At 48.8% G+C, this 15,882-nt stretch overlaps 1 protein-coding gene across 1 annotated transcript; it reads right to left on the minus strand.

Annotated features, from left to right (window-relative positions):
* Window positions 1-2,450: 2,450 nt before the first annotated feature.
* Prodh2 (proline dehydrogenase 2) lies at window positions 2,451-14,280 on the minus strand. The gene is made up of 10 exons (XM_075958183.1): window positions 14,070-14,280; window positions 13,800-13,996; window positions 13,568-13,706; window positions 13,394-13,480; window positions 8,511-8,591; window positions 8,283-8,438; window positions 8,038-8,204; window positions 5,069-5,179; window positions 3,742-3,827; window positions 2,451-2,692 (listed from the first exon to the last, which is right to left on the minus strand). Exons 1-10 carry the CDS (start codon window positions 14,241-14,243, stop codon window positions 2,520-2,522), a joined length of 1,371 nt encoding a protein of 456 aa, XP_075814298.1. The 5' UTR covers window positions 14,244-14,280; the 3' UTR covers window positions 2,451-2,519.
* Between the last annotated feature and the right edge of the window lie 1,602 nt (window positions 14,281-15,882).

The following is a 15,882-nucleotide window of genomic DNA, read 5'->3' on the forward strand; positions in this document are numbered from 1 at the left end:
CACAGAGCTGACCATGTGTTAACCTACCGAGTACAAACCAGGCTGCTTGTGGACAACAATGAGAAAGGAGCAGGGAAGAGCTTGTAAAGCCGTAACTAATCTCAAAGTCATTATTACCCTCTGTGAGTTTGAGGTCAGCCTGGTCTACTAAGTGAGTTCCAGGACAGCCAGTGCTGTTACACAGAGAAACCCTGTCTCAAAAAACCAAAAAGTAAATAAATACACAAAATAAAAAAATTACTCTGACCTTGACTCCCAGTACTCCTGCTGGGATTCTGACTCAAAGAACATCTTTCACTTGACTGAGGGAAGGCTAACAAACCCCAGCACATGCCCCTCCTGCGCCAATAAAAGTCTGACACCCTTTGTGTTGGGTGACCAATTTGGTCTCCTCTAGTCTGGGCTGGCTCCATTCAGTTTTAGGGCAGCTTGGTCCCATTCCTACCACTCTGATGTGGGACAATGTTCTTGTACACTGTAAAGATTTGTCACTCATATTAGTTTAATAAAACGTTGATTGGTCAGTAGCCAGATAGGAAGTATAGGTGGGGTAACCAGACTAGGAGAATTCTTGGAAGAGGAAAGGTAGAGAGTCAGTCACCAGCAAGATGCAGAGGAAGCAAGATGAGACTGTCTTATTAAGAAAAGGTACCAAGACACGAGGCTAAACATAGATAAGAATTATGGGTTAATTTAAGTTATAAGAGCTAGTTAGTAATAAGCCTGAGCAGTTGGTCAAACAGTTTATAATTAGTATAAGCCTCTGTTTCTTTGGGACTGAATAGCTGTGGGACCAGGTGGGATAGAAACTTCTGTCTACAACACTTGAAGCAAGAGATCACTGCCTAGCACCATTGCCTTCCTTTGGCCCACCCTCCACATGGTAGAGGAACCTGACACATGTCTCCTCCACCTGTAATCCCCACGATTCCTGTTGCCTCTGGCTGGAACACAGATCAAATCCTGAGGCTATACCATTGAGTGCTATGCATCCCTTTTCCCTTAGATTCTCACTCCTTAACCTGTACCATTTCTCTGTGCGTTTTCCTCTTTGTTGTTGGTTTTTTGAGATAAGATTTCTCTGTGTAGCCCTGGCTGTCCTGGGACTTGCTCTGTACCTCGAACTCAGAGATCCACCTGCCTCTGCCTCTCAAGTGCAGGGATTAAAGGTGTGCGCCACCACTGTCCTGCTCCTTTCCATCTTTGTAACTTTATTATTATTTACAGTGCTGGAGATGAAATTCAAGCTCTTGTATATGTTAAGCATGTACTGTATCTACCACTGAGCCAAGCTCCAGGCTCTCCCCGGGGAATTCTTGGCAAGAAAGGGGAATTCTTGGCAAGAGTCCTCAGCTCTTGTTTTGTTTTTGAGATAGAGTCTCACTATGTAGTCCAGGCTCGTCTTGAAGCTATAATATTCCTGCCTGTGCTTCTGTGGTAGTTTGAATGTAATTGGCCCTCACAATCTCATAGGGAGTGGCACTATTAGGAGATGTATAGCATTGTTGGAGGAAGTGTGCCATTGTGGGAGTAGGCTTGGAGGTTTCATATGCTCATAATACCGCCTAGTATTCCTGTTGTCTCAAGATGCAGGACTCTCAGTTCCAGCACCATGTCTGCCTGCAGCCACCATGCTCCCCATCCTGATGATAATAGACCGAACCTCTGAAACTTTGAGTCACCCCAATTAAATGTTTTATTTATGGGAATTGCTGTGGTCATGGTGTCTCTTCACAACAATAGAAAACCCAACAAAGACAGCTTCCTGGTGCTACCCTTTTTTTGAGACAACATCCCTTGCTGGGACTTGTGTCTCACCAATTGGGCCAGGCTGGCCGACCGATATCTGTTTGTCTCAGCCTGTACACACATGAGGCTTGGAGTTTTATATGGCGACTGGAGGTTAAACTCAGGTCCTCATGTCTTTGGGCATCAGACATTTTCCTGACAGAGACATCTCCCCAGCCTGTCCATCGGTGCTTATTGGCTGAAAGAATGGTCTTCCCCTCCTGGGCACATGGCCTTGGCCCAGCCTTTTGTTAGTGCCTGCTCTTCATCCGTGTTATTTATTGCACATCCTCTGAGATGGAAAGAATTCTTGAATAGAACCCTGACCAAGTTCATTACAGGATAGACGGCCTCAAGTCATTATCACCCTGGGTCATCTAAAGACACACACACACACACACACACACACACTCACACACACACACATTCTCTCTCCCCTCCTCCTCTTCCTCTTCCTCCTTACTATGTAGCTCTAGATGGCTTGGAACTCACTGTGAAGCCCAGGCTGGCTTGGCACTCATGATTCTCCTGCCCCAGCCTTCCAAAGGTCACCACACAGGACCAAAGACCTCTTGAGTTTCAGACATGCCCCACCTATCTGAGCCACCTCTGTTGGCCGAGGCCAGGATCAGCCCTTCCCCAAGGAGGCAGCTTCAGGGAGATACAGGCAAAGGTAGAGTCTCTGGACCTTTATTGAGCACATGGCCCCTACGGTGCTGATGGAGTAACCCTCAGGCCTTCCTTCCCAGCAGCCTCCGCCACAGTTCTTGGCTGAGCAGTGCTTGTTCCCGGCGGGCACCCTGCAGCACACTCCGGTTTTCCTGGGCTCTCCGGATCAGGTAGGGGATCACCTCCTCCAGGCAGCCATAGGGGATAGACTTATACACCAAATATCCAGCCTGTCCTGTTGGGAAGAGTATTGGCAGAGTGTGGGTTGAGAGAGAGAGAGAGATAGAGAGAGAGAGGTCCCTGGGCATCGGCAGCAATGCTACTTCCTTTGCTCAGAACATGGCAGACTGGGTGAATTAGACATAATTCACTACTAAAACACTCTACAGCAAACATTTAAGAGAAACAATTTTCCTCTTGTCCATCCTTCCCTTCCTCATTTCCTTCCTTCCTTCCTTTCTGATTGGTTGGTATGAGATTGGCTTTTATTATGTAGTCCAGGCTCAATTCTAATCCCAAATCTGCCTCAGCCTCCTAAGTGCTGGAATTACAAGTTTGTACCACCATCTAGCAAAAAAAACCAAACCAAACCAAAAAAACCCCTCAGTTTATTAAGATAATGCTAAGAGCCAGGCGGTAGTGGCACTCACTTTTAATGCCAGTACTCGGGAGGCAGAGGCAGGCGTATCTCTGTGAGTCTGAGGCAAGTCTGGTCTACAGAGTGAGTTCTAGAACAGCTAGAGATACAGAGAAACTCTGCCTCAAAAAACAACAAAAAAAGATACTTCTAAGAGAGCAAGAAGACTAATTCAATAATTATGAAAGTAAAAACTTACATAGATCTAATCTACATGGGAAGTAGAAAAAGACAAGATCTCCTGAGTAAATTGGGAGCATGGGGACCTTGGGGGAGAGTTGAAGCGGGGAGGGGAGAGGCGGGGAGGGGATCAGAGAAAAATGTAGAGTTCAATAAAAATCAATAGAAGGAAAGGAATCCAGTCTAAGGCCTTAGGAAGCAGCAATCAGGACCCCAAAGTGCAGGCAATATGGCACCATAAATGAGAACCAGCACAGGTCAGGAGAGAAGACACAGGGCATATCCCTGTGAGGGTTCCAAATCCCAGAATACTGATGCGTCCGGGAGGAACTGGAGGGTGGGACAGCTGCAGGTCCTCTGTGAGAGTGGGGCCAGTTCATGACCGGAAACAGCAGGAGGGCTCCAGGTGAGAGGGAATGAGAGGGTGAGGGTGGGGGTGGAAGTTTGAGGGTGAGCCATTCACATACCTAGTGCCAGGGAGACGTGGTCACACATGCCCAGAAGTTGTCCAAAACAGACCGGCCCATCCAGAGGAATGCCCAGCTCCCACATGCTGCAGAAGGGGGTCGTGTTATCAGTCCAAACAGTGGCTACATCTAGAGACCAGCCAGCCACCGGAGCATTCAAATATGGAGGAAGAGCAGTTGGCCAGCTGGATCCACATTCCACACCCACACATTCAACCAGGGATCGGATATGAGGGTGGATCAGGTCTGTGTAAACACTGGCACAGGTTTCCCCCTTAGATTAGTGTAACTATGTATGTAGCATTTACATTCATTGCTCTAGGTGTTGTGAATAAGCATGATGGTTTCAAGCCTACAGGAGGATGTTCGTGGGTCATATGCAAATATTCAAATACTATGTCATCCGATGTGTGGGACTTGAACATCTGAAAATGTTGGTTTCCATGGAAATTGGTCCTAGGACAAATTTGCACAGATTCTGAGAAATGACTCTAGCCCCAAACCCGATGTCAAATACCACTGCAGGGCTGGCGAAATGGCTCTGTGGTCAAAAGCCCTGACTGCTCTCCCAGAGGACAGGACTGGACTCGCAGCACCCACATGGTGACTCAACAACTGTCTACAACTCCAGTTCCAGGGAATCTGGTGCCCTCTTCTGGTCTTTGCAGGCACCAGGCAGGCACATGGGCACACATTACACATGCAGGCAAAATGCCCAAATCCATAACATTTTTAAAAAGTCAAATAAAATTTAACAAAGAGCTCTTGCTTTTGCAGAGAAGCCCAGTTCGGTTATCAATACCCAAGTCAGGCAGCTCACAATGCCTGTAACCCCAGCTCCAGGGAGTCTAGCACTCTCTTTTGGCCTCCCCTGGTACTTGCATTCATGGGTGCACACATATACACACACATATATAAATCAAATCCATTAATCAATAACAATTCTCATGGGCTCTCATGAGACTTCCACCCATTGAGCCTCAGCTGCTCTCTGGAGTCCCCAGTCCTTCCTATGTCTCAGGAAATAAGGAGCAATGCCTTTCATATCTGAGCCTATAGAACATACACAGGCATAGAAGGGGCTAATTTTTTTTTAAAAAAAAAACCTTATTACTGTGTAACCCATTTGGCATCAATTTCTTGATCCTCCTGCCTCTGCCTTCTGAGGACAACAGGTGTGTATCATCATGCCAGGTTGAAATTAAAATCCCCTCATGTACCTCCTCATTGTCCCCCCCACACTACTGCCTTCTCATCACTGTCTTGTAGTCACAGAGAGGGATGGGGCTTCTTAGGCATACTGGTTTCCCCTCCTCCAACCTCCTACCGCTTAGTTGCTTGAAGAACAGATTCTTCATTGTGAGAAGCCACCATGAGGTGGCACAGGGGACCATGCTGGGACACACGGCACAGCATCAGCTCCAGACAGCGACTGTAACTGAAGGGGGAAGTTCTGTTCAGCTCCCCAGGGAGTGAGGGCCAAGTGCAATGGACGATGGGACCCCTGCCTCCTTTGATCTTCAGGCAGGAGCTCCTCGGAACCATTGCCCTCTCATGTAACCTTTATCAAGCTTCCTTAGTAGAAGTCAGGATGGACGTTGGGGTGAAAAGCGGGACTTTGTTTTGTTCTGACACTCAGGCTCATTATGTCCTGCCTTAGCCTCTCATCAACAGGGATGACGAGCATGGGCTTCTGAAGTGGACGGCTTCTGACCCAATGACTGTCTCACAGCAAAACCATGTCTCCGCCCAAGATGGCACTACCCAGGATTGGTCTCTATAGCATGGGTGGATTTTTTTCTTAAATAATATTTTTTTCAGTGTGTGTGTGTATTCTAGAGCATACACGTGGAGGTCTCTCCAATGGTCTCCCCCTCTACCACAGAGATCCTAGGGATGGAACTCAGGGCATTAGGCTTGGTGGCAAGCACCTTTACCTCACCAGCCCTGTCTTAACTGGTTGTCTTAATTTTCAATATGACATGATGTGGACATTATGTATAAGAGAAAATTCCTGGCATGTCCGTGATGGCATTGGGCATTGTCACAGAAGTTTAACTGGGAAAGAAAGAACCCCTACGCCCCTGCGACACACACTGAATGCAGGTGGCACCATTTTATGTATTGTGGTCCCTGGTTAAAAAACAAAAAAGAGAAAGTAAGAGCCAGGCATGGTGGCGCACGCCTTTAATCCCAGCACTCGGGAGGCAGAGGCAGGCGGATCTCTGTGAGTTCGAGGCCAGCCTGGTCTACAAGAGCTAGTTCCAGACGAGCTAGGACTATCACACAGAGAAACCCTATCTCAAAAAACCAACCAACCAAAGCAAACAAAAAAACAACCAAACGAAACAAACGAGACTTAGAGGGGTTGGTGGAATAAGCTGAGCACTGGCATCCAGTCCTCTCTGCTTCCTGGTATGGACGTGATGTGATTGGCTGCCTCTCACTGTCATGCCGCCCTGATACTATGAACTCTGCCCCCTCAAACCTGAGTTAAAACAAGCCCTTCTTTCCTTAACTTGCTACTGTCGGGGATTTTGTCAAGCATCAAGAAGAGTGATGAATACATCTACAGAAGATTCGTAACAACCCAGGTGTCCACCAATGGGGAGGCAGCCTTAGGAATGATGATGTGCGGAGGAAAACTGTAAGCTGGGAGGGGGTTGAGGGTTGGGGTTTTGGGAGTGAAGGAGGACGTTGCTGTCCAGGTGGGAAACAACAGTGTTCCAAATCCTGGAGAGGAAGTGACCTGAACACACACACAAGATGTTTGGCACGGACCCCCATGGCTGGTGATGAGCAAGTGAGAGATGACATCCATTGTACAGGCCTGGTGGGGCAGGTCTGTCATTCCAGTTACTTTGGACAATGAGGCAGGAGGATTGCAAGTTCAAAGTCTGCCTGTGCTATACAGGGAGTTCAAGGTCACCCTGGGAACTTAGCAAGTCTGTTTCAAAAACAAAAGTAAAAAGAGGGCTGGAGATATAGTTTAGTGGTTGAATTCTCCAGTGAGGGACTGGGGGTGTGGGTCAGCGGTAGAGCCCCTGCCTAGAATCCCCCAGTGAGGGGCTGGGGGCGTGGGCCAATGGCAGAGTGACTGTCAGGCTTTTGCAACCTGAAGAAGAGTTACATACAATTTTAAAATTTTAAGTGTGTGTACGTGTGCTTGTGCATGCACACATGTCTGTGTGTTCATGTGCACATGTGTACGTGTGTGGGTTGTGACCCAAGGTTGACGCTGGGTGTCTTTCTCGATGGATCTTCACTTTATTTACTAAGACAGGCTCTCACTGGACCCAGGCTCATCAGTTCTGTCTAGTCTAGCTAGCAGCTTGTCTCCCGGGACCCCCTGTCTCTGCCTCTCAAGTCTGGAATGACAGGCAGCCACCACACTGGCTCAGCTTTTCCTATGGGTTCTGGAGATCTGACTGTGCTTTTGAGACAAGCACTTTATCCCCTGCGCTGTCACCCTCCACCTTGTGTTTTAAGACAGGGTCTCTCACTGGGACCCGGGGCTTGCTGATTAGGTTGGACTTGTTGGTCAGTGAGCTCCAGGGATCCTCCTGTCTGTTTTCTCAACACAGAACAAGATACCACATGTGGATTCGTGAGTGTGTGTGTGTGTATGTGTGTGCGCGCGTGCACGTGTGTGTGCGTGCACTTGTGTGTGCGCGCACTTATGCACGTACATGTTTGCTCCCTATGTATGCACATGTAGAAGGCAGAGATCAATGTTGGGTCTCTTCCTCCAACTCTGTGCATCTTACTGTTGGAGTCAGGGTCTCTCACTGAACCTAGAGATGGATGTTTCAGCTGCCTTGACCCCTAGTGAGCCTAGAGCATCTGCTTGTCTCCAATGTCAGAGCATTGGAGTCCCAGCTGTGTACCCTGGCACTCGGTCCTCGTGCAACAGTCACTTTTTCTGTTGTGCTGGCACTAATGGGAGGTGTGGCCTTGTTGGAGGAAGTGTGTCACTGTGGAGGCAGGCTTTGAGGTCTCAGATGCTCAAGTCACACCCAGTGAGTCAGTCTACTTCCTGTTGCCAGTATATCAACATGTAGCAGCTACCTTTCAGGCATCATGTCTGCCTGCTCGCTGCCATGTCCTGTCATGATGATAATGGACTGTGAACTCTGAACTGTAAGCGAGCTACCACAATGAAATGTTTTCTTTATAAGAGTTGCCGTGGTCACAGCGTCTCTTCCCAGCAATAGGAACCCTATCATTGCCTCCTCAGCCTTGTGACATATTATAGTATATATTATTTTTCCTATAGCCTCTCAGCCTTGTCCCTACCTTCGACTAGTGGCCTCATAGTCAGGCTGAGTGCAATCTTCCTTCCCCTGGAGTTGCATCATGGCTCTCTCCTTGTCCAGATAGGCACCCCGTACCAACTTCACCCCAAACGCCAGGCCAGCCTTGTGTGCAGCATCAGCATCCTGCTCCAGCCGTTCGTGAGTTTTCTGCAGGACGCACAGGCAGACTCAGGAGGGTCAGGGTGCTGGGTCCCCACCCACAGCCCTTTAGAGCACACTGCCCACCTTCAGATAGGCCTGGTAAGTGTTCCACACCCAGGGCCCGCCTTCCTCTGGTCTGTTCCAGCGCAAGGCCAGAGCAGCCACGAACAGGGAGAGGGCGGGGTTGATGAAAGTGTACTCCGCGTCCACCAGGAGCCTCACGTGCTGGGCCCGGGCATACTGAAGGGGGAGAGAAAGGTGTCAGGGCCTGCAGTGTCCGCGAGGTGGGGAGCCAGGGCATCCACGTGTTACCTGGGCCACTTGATGTAAGCGATTGAGAGAGGCCTGCAGGTGCTGATTCTGTTCGGCATTGAGGTAGGAGACCTGCAGGTTCTAAGGGGCATTAGGGAAGGGGACAGTGCTCAGGACCACTGGCTCCCTCCAGGACCCAAGTCCCCTCTTTCCCAGGTAAAGTATGTGTGTGTGTGTCTGTCTGCCTGTCTGTCTGTCTGTCTGTGAAGAATTTGTGAGAAATCAGAAAGTGACTCTCAGGGTGTAGTGGCCTGTGCTGCAATCTTGCGATTTGAGAGGCTGAAGAAGCCTGGGCTAGTCTATCCAGTGAGAAAGAAGGAGGGCCAGCAAGATGGTTCAGTGCCTGAGCCACCTGCTGCGAAGCCTGATGACCCGAGTTCAAGTCTCAGGACCCACGTGGCGGAAGGAGACAGCTGACTCCTCAAAGGTGTTTTCTGACCCCTCCACTCCATGCTTTGTCATGCGTGTTTACAGGGGTGCACACACACACACATACACACACACATACACACACATACACACACATACACACACATACACACATACACACACACATACACACATACACACATACACATACACACATACACACATACACACACACATACACACACACATACACACATACACACACATACACACACACATACACACACACACATACACACACACATACACACACATATACACACATACACACACACATACACACACATACACACACATACACACACACATACACACACATACACACACACACATACACACACACATACACACACATACACACACATACACACACACATACACACACACATACACACACATACACACACACATACACACACACACATACACACACACACATACACACACACACACATACACACACATACATACACACACACACACATACACACACATACACACACATACACACACACACACATACACACACACACATACACACACACACACACACACACACACACACCAAAGAAACAAACAAATGAAAGCAGTAAAATTTTAAAAGATAATAAAAAAGAAAAGAAAGAGAGAGAGTTTAGAAAGTCAGAGTGAGACCCAGTCTCAAAGAAGACATGGAACTATCTCATAAACCAGGCATGGCAGTGCACACCTGTAATCCTATCAGGAGATGGAGGCAGGAGGATCGGGAGCTAAAGACTATCCTGGGCTACAAAATGAGTGAAAGGCCAGCCTGGGCTATATGAGCCCCAACCTAAAAAATAAATAAGTAAAAAAGAAAAGATCAAACAAAACAAAACTAACCGTCAGACTGACGGGGATTCTGTAGTGATGGGAAGTCCCCATGTATGGAAGGGAATCTGTGTGGTCCTACTGTGTGTGTTTGCTGAAGTTCATCAAGGCTTATCTTTGCCCCCCGCAGGATCTCATGTATCCCAGGCTCACCTAAATTTTCTGTGTAGTCAAGGAAAATCTCCAGCTTCTTCTCCTTCTCCCTCCACTTCCCAAGTGCTGGTTTGGAGGTGTTTATAGCCAAACCTGCTTTGATTTGTAGTTTTCATTCAACAAAAATCTTTTTAACTCTTAAGACAAATCTAGCTTAAACAATTAGGAAGCTTTAACCCGCGTGCTTCACAGCCTGAAGCACTTGGTGCAGAAGTGAACTGACGTCAGCCACCCAGAAGCGTCACAAAGTAAGATGGGTCCATGGGCAGCAGGTGCCATTACCTCCCCCGCCCCAACTCTAGATTCTGTTTCCATGGATTCACCCCATGGCAGGTCAAAAAATTTCAGAAAAGCCTTGCAGAGCTGGAGACACCATGTCCTGCTTTACCAGAATTCAGTTCCCAGCACTAACGGCAGGAGACGGTGTGTCTCTCTAGCTTCTGGAGAGCTACCGCCCTCTTAGGGCCTCTGAGGGCACTGCCCACGTGTGGTGCACACACATGCAATGAAAAATAAAGTGATTTATTTAAAAAGAAAAAGCCAGCCGGGCAGTGGTGGTGCACACCTTTAATCCCAGCACCTAGTAGGCAGAGGTAGGGGGAAACTCTGCAAGTTAGAGGCCAGCTTGGTCTCCAAAGTGAGGTCCAGGACAGCCAGAACTACACAGAGGAACCCTGTCTTGAAAAACAAAACAAGGGCTGGAGAGATGGCTCAGAGGTTCAGAGCACTGACTTTCCTTCCAGAGGTCCTGAGTTCAATTCCCAGCAACCACATGGTGGCTCGCAACCATCTGTAATGAGATCTGGTGCCCTCTTCTGGCATGTAGGCACACATGCAGACAGAACATTGTATACATAATAAATAAATCTGTTAGAAAAAAAATTTAAAAAAAAAAAAAGAAAAACAAAACAAAACAAATAAAAAGAAAAAAGAAAAAAGAAAAAGGAAAACCCTGCACCTACACTGAGCGTAGACAGTCGTATGCTGTCGTTATCCTCTGAGATGGTTAGAACAGTCAAGCTGAGAGACCAGCGTTCCGGGCATGCCTGTGGAGGATTGTCTTGTGTTGCCGTGGGGAGATCCACCCGCAGAGGTGGTGCACATTCCTTGGTGGGGATCCTGGACTGCACGATGGAGGGATGGAGCTAAGCAGCAGGAAACTAGCACCCGTGGCTCCCTGCTTTCTGACCCTAGATGCCGAGGGACCAACTGCTTCAACCTCCTGCCGCCCCGATCTCCCGTGATGACGGACTGCACCACACATTATGAAGCCCAGATCAACCCTCCTCCCTGCAGTTACTTTCACCAGAGTGGTTATTGCAGCAGCAGGATAGATGCTTAGACACATCCTCCCCGATGCCGCAGGGCGGCCGTTTGTGCAGTATTTGCGAGGATTAAAGGGCATGGGAGGATATGCGCAGCTTATAGGCAAATAATGCCAGGCCATTTCAAGTGTTGGTATCTAAAGGTGGTTTACTGGGATGGCAGTGTGGCTAAATGTTAAAGGTGGCAGGTGTGTGGGCGATCACTGCACAATGAACTTTTTACTTTTTAGTCATTTTCCCTGCAGTGCTGAGGATAAACCCAGACCTTGTGAAGACTAGGCAAGCTCTCTATTACATATCCACAGCCCAGCCCCTCACTGGGGGATTCTAGGCAGGGGCTCTACCACTGAGCTACACCCCAGCCCCTCACTGGGGGATTCTAGGCAGGGGCTCTACCACTGAGTTATTCCCCCGACCTCTTACTGGTATATTCTAGGGAAATTCTACCCCCAGGCCTCATCTGTAGTTCTTGTTTACTTTTGTTTGCTTGTTTTTGCACAGGACACCACTCTGTATCCCAGGATGGCTTTACACTGGAGATCTCACTTCAACCTCTGAGTGCTGGGCTTCTAGAAGTGTACAGTTATGCCTTGCTTGTTAACATTTTGTAACAAAAATTTCTCAAACTCATAGAATAATAAAAAAGAGGCCCAGTATAGTGGCAAATGCCTATAATCCCAGCACTGAAAAAGCTGAGGCAGGAGAATTGTGTATTCCGAACAGACTGGGCTACTGTAACCCTAGCAGGTTTTCAGGGATGGAGACCTGGGGATCCTGGGGCTCCTGTCAGCCAGTGTAGCCATTACAGTGAGCTCCAGGTTCAGCGAGAGCCTGCCTGTTAAAACATAAAATGGGACAGGCTGGTGTGCTGGCAAATGCCTTCAATCCCAGCACTTGAGAGGCAGAAGCAGACTGATCTTTGTGAGATCCACCTTAGCCTGGTCTACATGATGAATTCTAGGACAGCCAGGGCTATATAAAGAGACCTTGTCTCAAAAACAAAACAAAACAAAACAAAAAAAATGGAGAGTGAATAAGGAATGTACCTGTTTCCAGCCTCTGATGTCTACAGGTACATGCACATGGACACATGCATGCTCACACACACACACACACACACACACACACACAGAGAGAGAGAGAGAGAGAGAGAGAGAGAGAGAGGATACTGGAATAATAAGGAATGGAAGAATGAATGAATGAGTGAGTGAATGAATGAATGAATGAATGACGCAAGGACTTCATCAGGGTCAGGCATGACTGCAAACATCAGTCATCTCAGGACTGGGGAGGCCAAGAAGGAGGATTGCAAGTTCCAGGCCAGGCTGGGTTACATTGTAAGATCCTGCTTCATAAAACAAAGCAAGACAAGAGGAAGAGACACAGGGCTTAGAGCTGGTGCAGCAAGCACACACCAGTGTGGCCGCTGTTGACTGCAGCAAGCACACACCAGTGTGGCCGCTGATTGACTAAAACATTTTTTTCTTTAAACCAGATACAATGGTACATGTCTGTATCTCTAGCAAGTTGGGAGGTGGGGGCAGGAAGATCAGGAGTTCAAAGTCATCCTTGACTGTACAGAGAGCTCAAGACCAGCCTGAGATACATAAGACCCTGCCTTAAAAACAAAACCACCACCACCAAAAATACATAGTTTTTTGTTTTTAAGTTATGTGCATGGTGTTTTGCCTGCATGTTTGTATGTGCACTATAGGTATGCCTGGTGTCCGTGGCAGTCGGGATTGAGGGCTGCATCCTCTGGAAGTGGGGTTATGTGTGGTTGTGAGCCACCATGTGGGTGCTGGAAACCTGGGTCCTCTGCAAGAGCAACAAGTGTTCTTAACCACTGAACCATCTCTCCACCTTGCGTTTTCGAGAAACGTTTCACTACATAGCCCAGGCTGACCTCAGAGACTTGATCCTCCTGCCTCAGCTTCCCAAGTGCTGGCATTAGAAGTATGCCCTGCCATGCTCAGCAGCTGATCTCCTCCTGCCCTGTTCTCTGTGGAGAAAGTGCTGCTGTCCTGAGCCCCCTCTGGTAAGCCTCTCATCCAAGTCCCTCTCCCATGTGATCCATATTTATCCATGTCAACTATACCCTCAGTGACCGCCACCTCTGTTCCTTACCTTGCCTGAGTCCATAGCTTCTGCCAGTCTCTCAGGGCTCAGCTCCGAGGAGCCTGTTGACTTTTGGATCCAAGTCGATAGCTCCTTCTGAAATGGGGTGGTGGCTGAGGTGGGTGAGGGTAGCCTTGGGTAGCCACACCTGTGTCCCCCTCCCCCATCTCACTTGTCACTTACACAAAGCCGAGGGCTGGTTAGCGCCGTCACCTTCAGCTGCATGAGGCTATTTCTGGCTGGGCCAGAGGTGTCCACGAGAGCTCGTGACAAGTCCACACAGCGCAGCATGGTGCTGAGGTTCCCCTCATACCAGGCCTCACTGCCCGGCCAGTGGAAGTCAGTTTCCAGAGCCTAGGGGTCCCCTTCCTACCCTCATCCCATCCTCCTTTGGCCCCGCCCTCTCTCTGCTCACCTGGTCTTGGCAGTGGAGTCCGGTTCTTCCTCCGTGGGTACTGCCAGCAGAGGCAGGAGTCCTAGCGCCTGCAGCTGCTGGACGCAGCCCCTCACCTCCTCTGCTGTCTCCCCGGCCACAAACTGCCCATAGATGGATGCCCGGAGAAGTGCGCCCGAGAGACGGGAGCCCAGGAGTCGCTGAGACCAGGCCTGAAACTGGGTGATAGGGAGTGAGGGCTCAGAGCCAGGTCTGGGCAATTTAAGACCAGTCCTTGTGCCGGCTCCTCACCGCGAGTCCATGGGTAACCAATGGGGGCCAGGCGCACAGGCGAAGCACCAGCAAAGCCCGCGCCAGCTCCGCTGTTTTCTTGAGATGGAAGGCCCCACCATCAAAACGCAGGGGCTGCCAGTCAGCTGTAGAGGGTCTGGAGTGGCAGGAGAGCGGCAGACGTGTCCAGAGCATTGTTAAGTCCCTGGTCACACACCACCCCAGGGGCAGACAGCAGATCTACCAAATGCCCCTTGCCCAGCGAGGGGGCAGTGACTGATTAACTGTGCAAATCTTTAGGATAGCAGGCTCTTGGGGAGGGGGGCAGTTAATAATTAATAGTTAGGGACAGAGGTCAGAATAACAGTGTCAGGACAGGTAACCCCCCAGTGACAGACCCCAATAACCTTCAGTCTGACAGGCCGACAGATCTCAGGCGCCCAACTTGCACTGCTGAATAAGCGGCTGGACCCAAGAGCAGGGGACTCAAGTTCAAGTCAGTTGGGCTTTGCAGTCTCAGCAGAGCAACCTCGCCTCTTTTGTTGCAATCGGTTCTGTCTTCTAGGGAGCAGCAGGGTAGAGTTAATGCACACACTTAAAATGCGCATAGCCCACAGCCCTGTTATCCTTGCTAGACATGTAGTCTACAGAACGTGAGCATGGGCATCAGAAAAAAATGTCCATAAGGACCTTAACCCCAAATGAAAGCAATCCAAATGTCCTCCAAATAGGCTGGATGATAACATCGAGGTGTACACAGAGGGACTCACGCAATGGACTACTCTGCGGAAATGAAACAAAAAAGAACTCTTCCTATGACACCAAGTCTTTATTTAATTAAAATTTTATTTGCTTTTTATTTTATGTATTTATGTATTTTGCCTGCACGAATTTCTGAGTATCAGATGAATGCAGTGTTCATAATGGCCAAAAGAGGGCATCAGATTCACTGGAACTGGAGCTACAGAAGGTTGTGGATGCCATGCGGGTGCTGAGAGCCTAACTTCAGAGCTCTGGGAGAAGCACTTTTAGCTATCAAGCTTCTAACTATCAGCACATCTCTCCAGCCCTTGTTTGTTTTCTAGATGCTTTTATCTGTCGAGTTTTTAGGTTTGCTCTGCAGAACCCTTTCATCCAATAACATGCCTGCCTGTCTGTGTTCCTGAGCGCAGACACCCACAGAGAGGCCTCAGATCCTTCTGGAGCTGGAGTTACAGGCAACTGACATGAGTCTGGGAACTGAACTCCCGTCCTCTGGAAAAGCAACCAGGGCTCACAACCTCTGAGCCATCTCTCCAGGCCCATTAGAGTATTAAAACAAACAAAATATAACCTCACTGTATAGCCCAGGCTGGCCCTTTGAACTTACAGCAATTCTCCTGTCTCAGCCCAGTCTCCCAAGTGTTGGGATTACAGCCATGCAACACCGTGCCCAAGATGGCTTTTTTTTCCATATGTGAACCCTGAGGATTCACAGACTAGAGACTCCTCAAATTCCACTGGATGCAATTCCTGTGGGACCACAGACACATTGAAACAAATAATAGCCTGGAGGAAGAAGTGTCCTGACATTGTGGCAGCAGCAAGCTGGGGCGGTGCCACACCAACTCCAGTGTGGTCTGTGTGACATGACATATGTCATTATTCTGGACGGGAGCTATGTGTCCCATGGGACTAGGCTTCCTGGAGGTCAATGGCAGACAGCCCGGTATTAGCCACCGCTGAGGTATAGACAGGTTTCTCGGTTAGCTGACTATGCGGGATATGAGCTTTGCACAATTTCTTTCATAATAATGATAGTCTATATATCTATAAGACAAGGATCATTCTCTTC

This window comes from Microtus pennsylvanicus, chromosome 1, assembly GCF_037038515.1.
Source record: "Microtus pennsylvanicus isolate mMicPen1 chromosome 1, mMicPen1.hap1, whole genome shotgun sequence".
Taxonomy (NCBI): Eukaryota; Metazoa; Chordata; class Mammalia; order Rodentia; family Cricetidae; genus Microtus; species Microtus pennsylvanicus.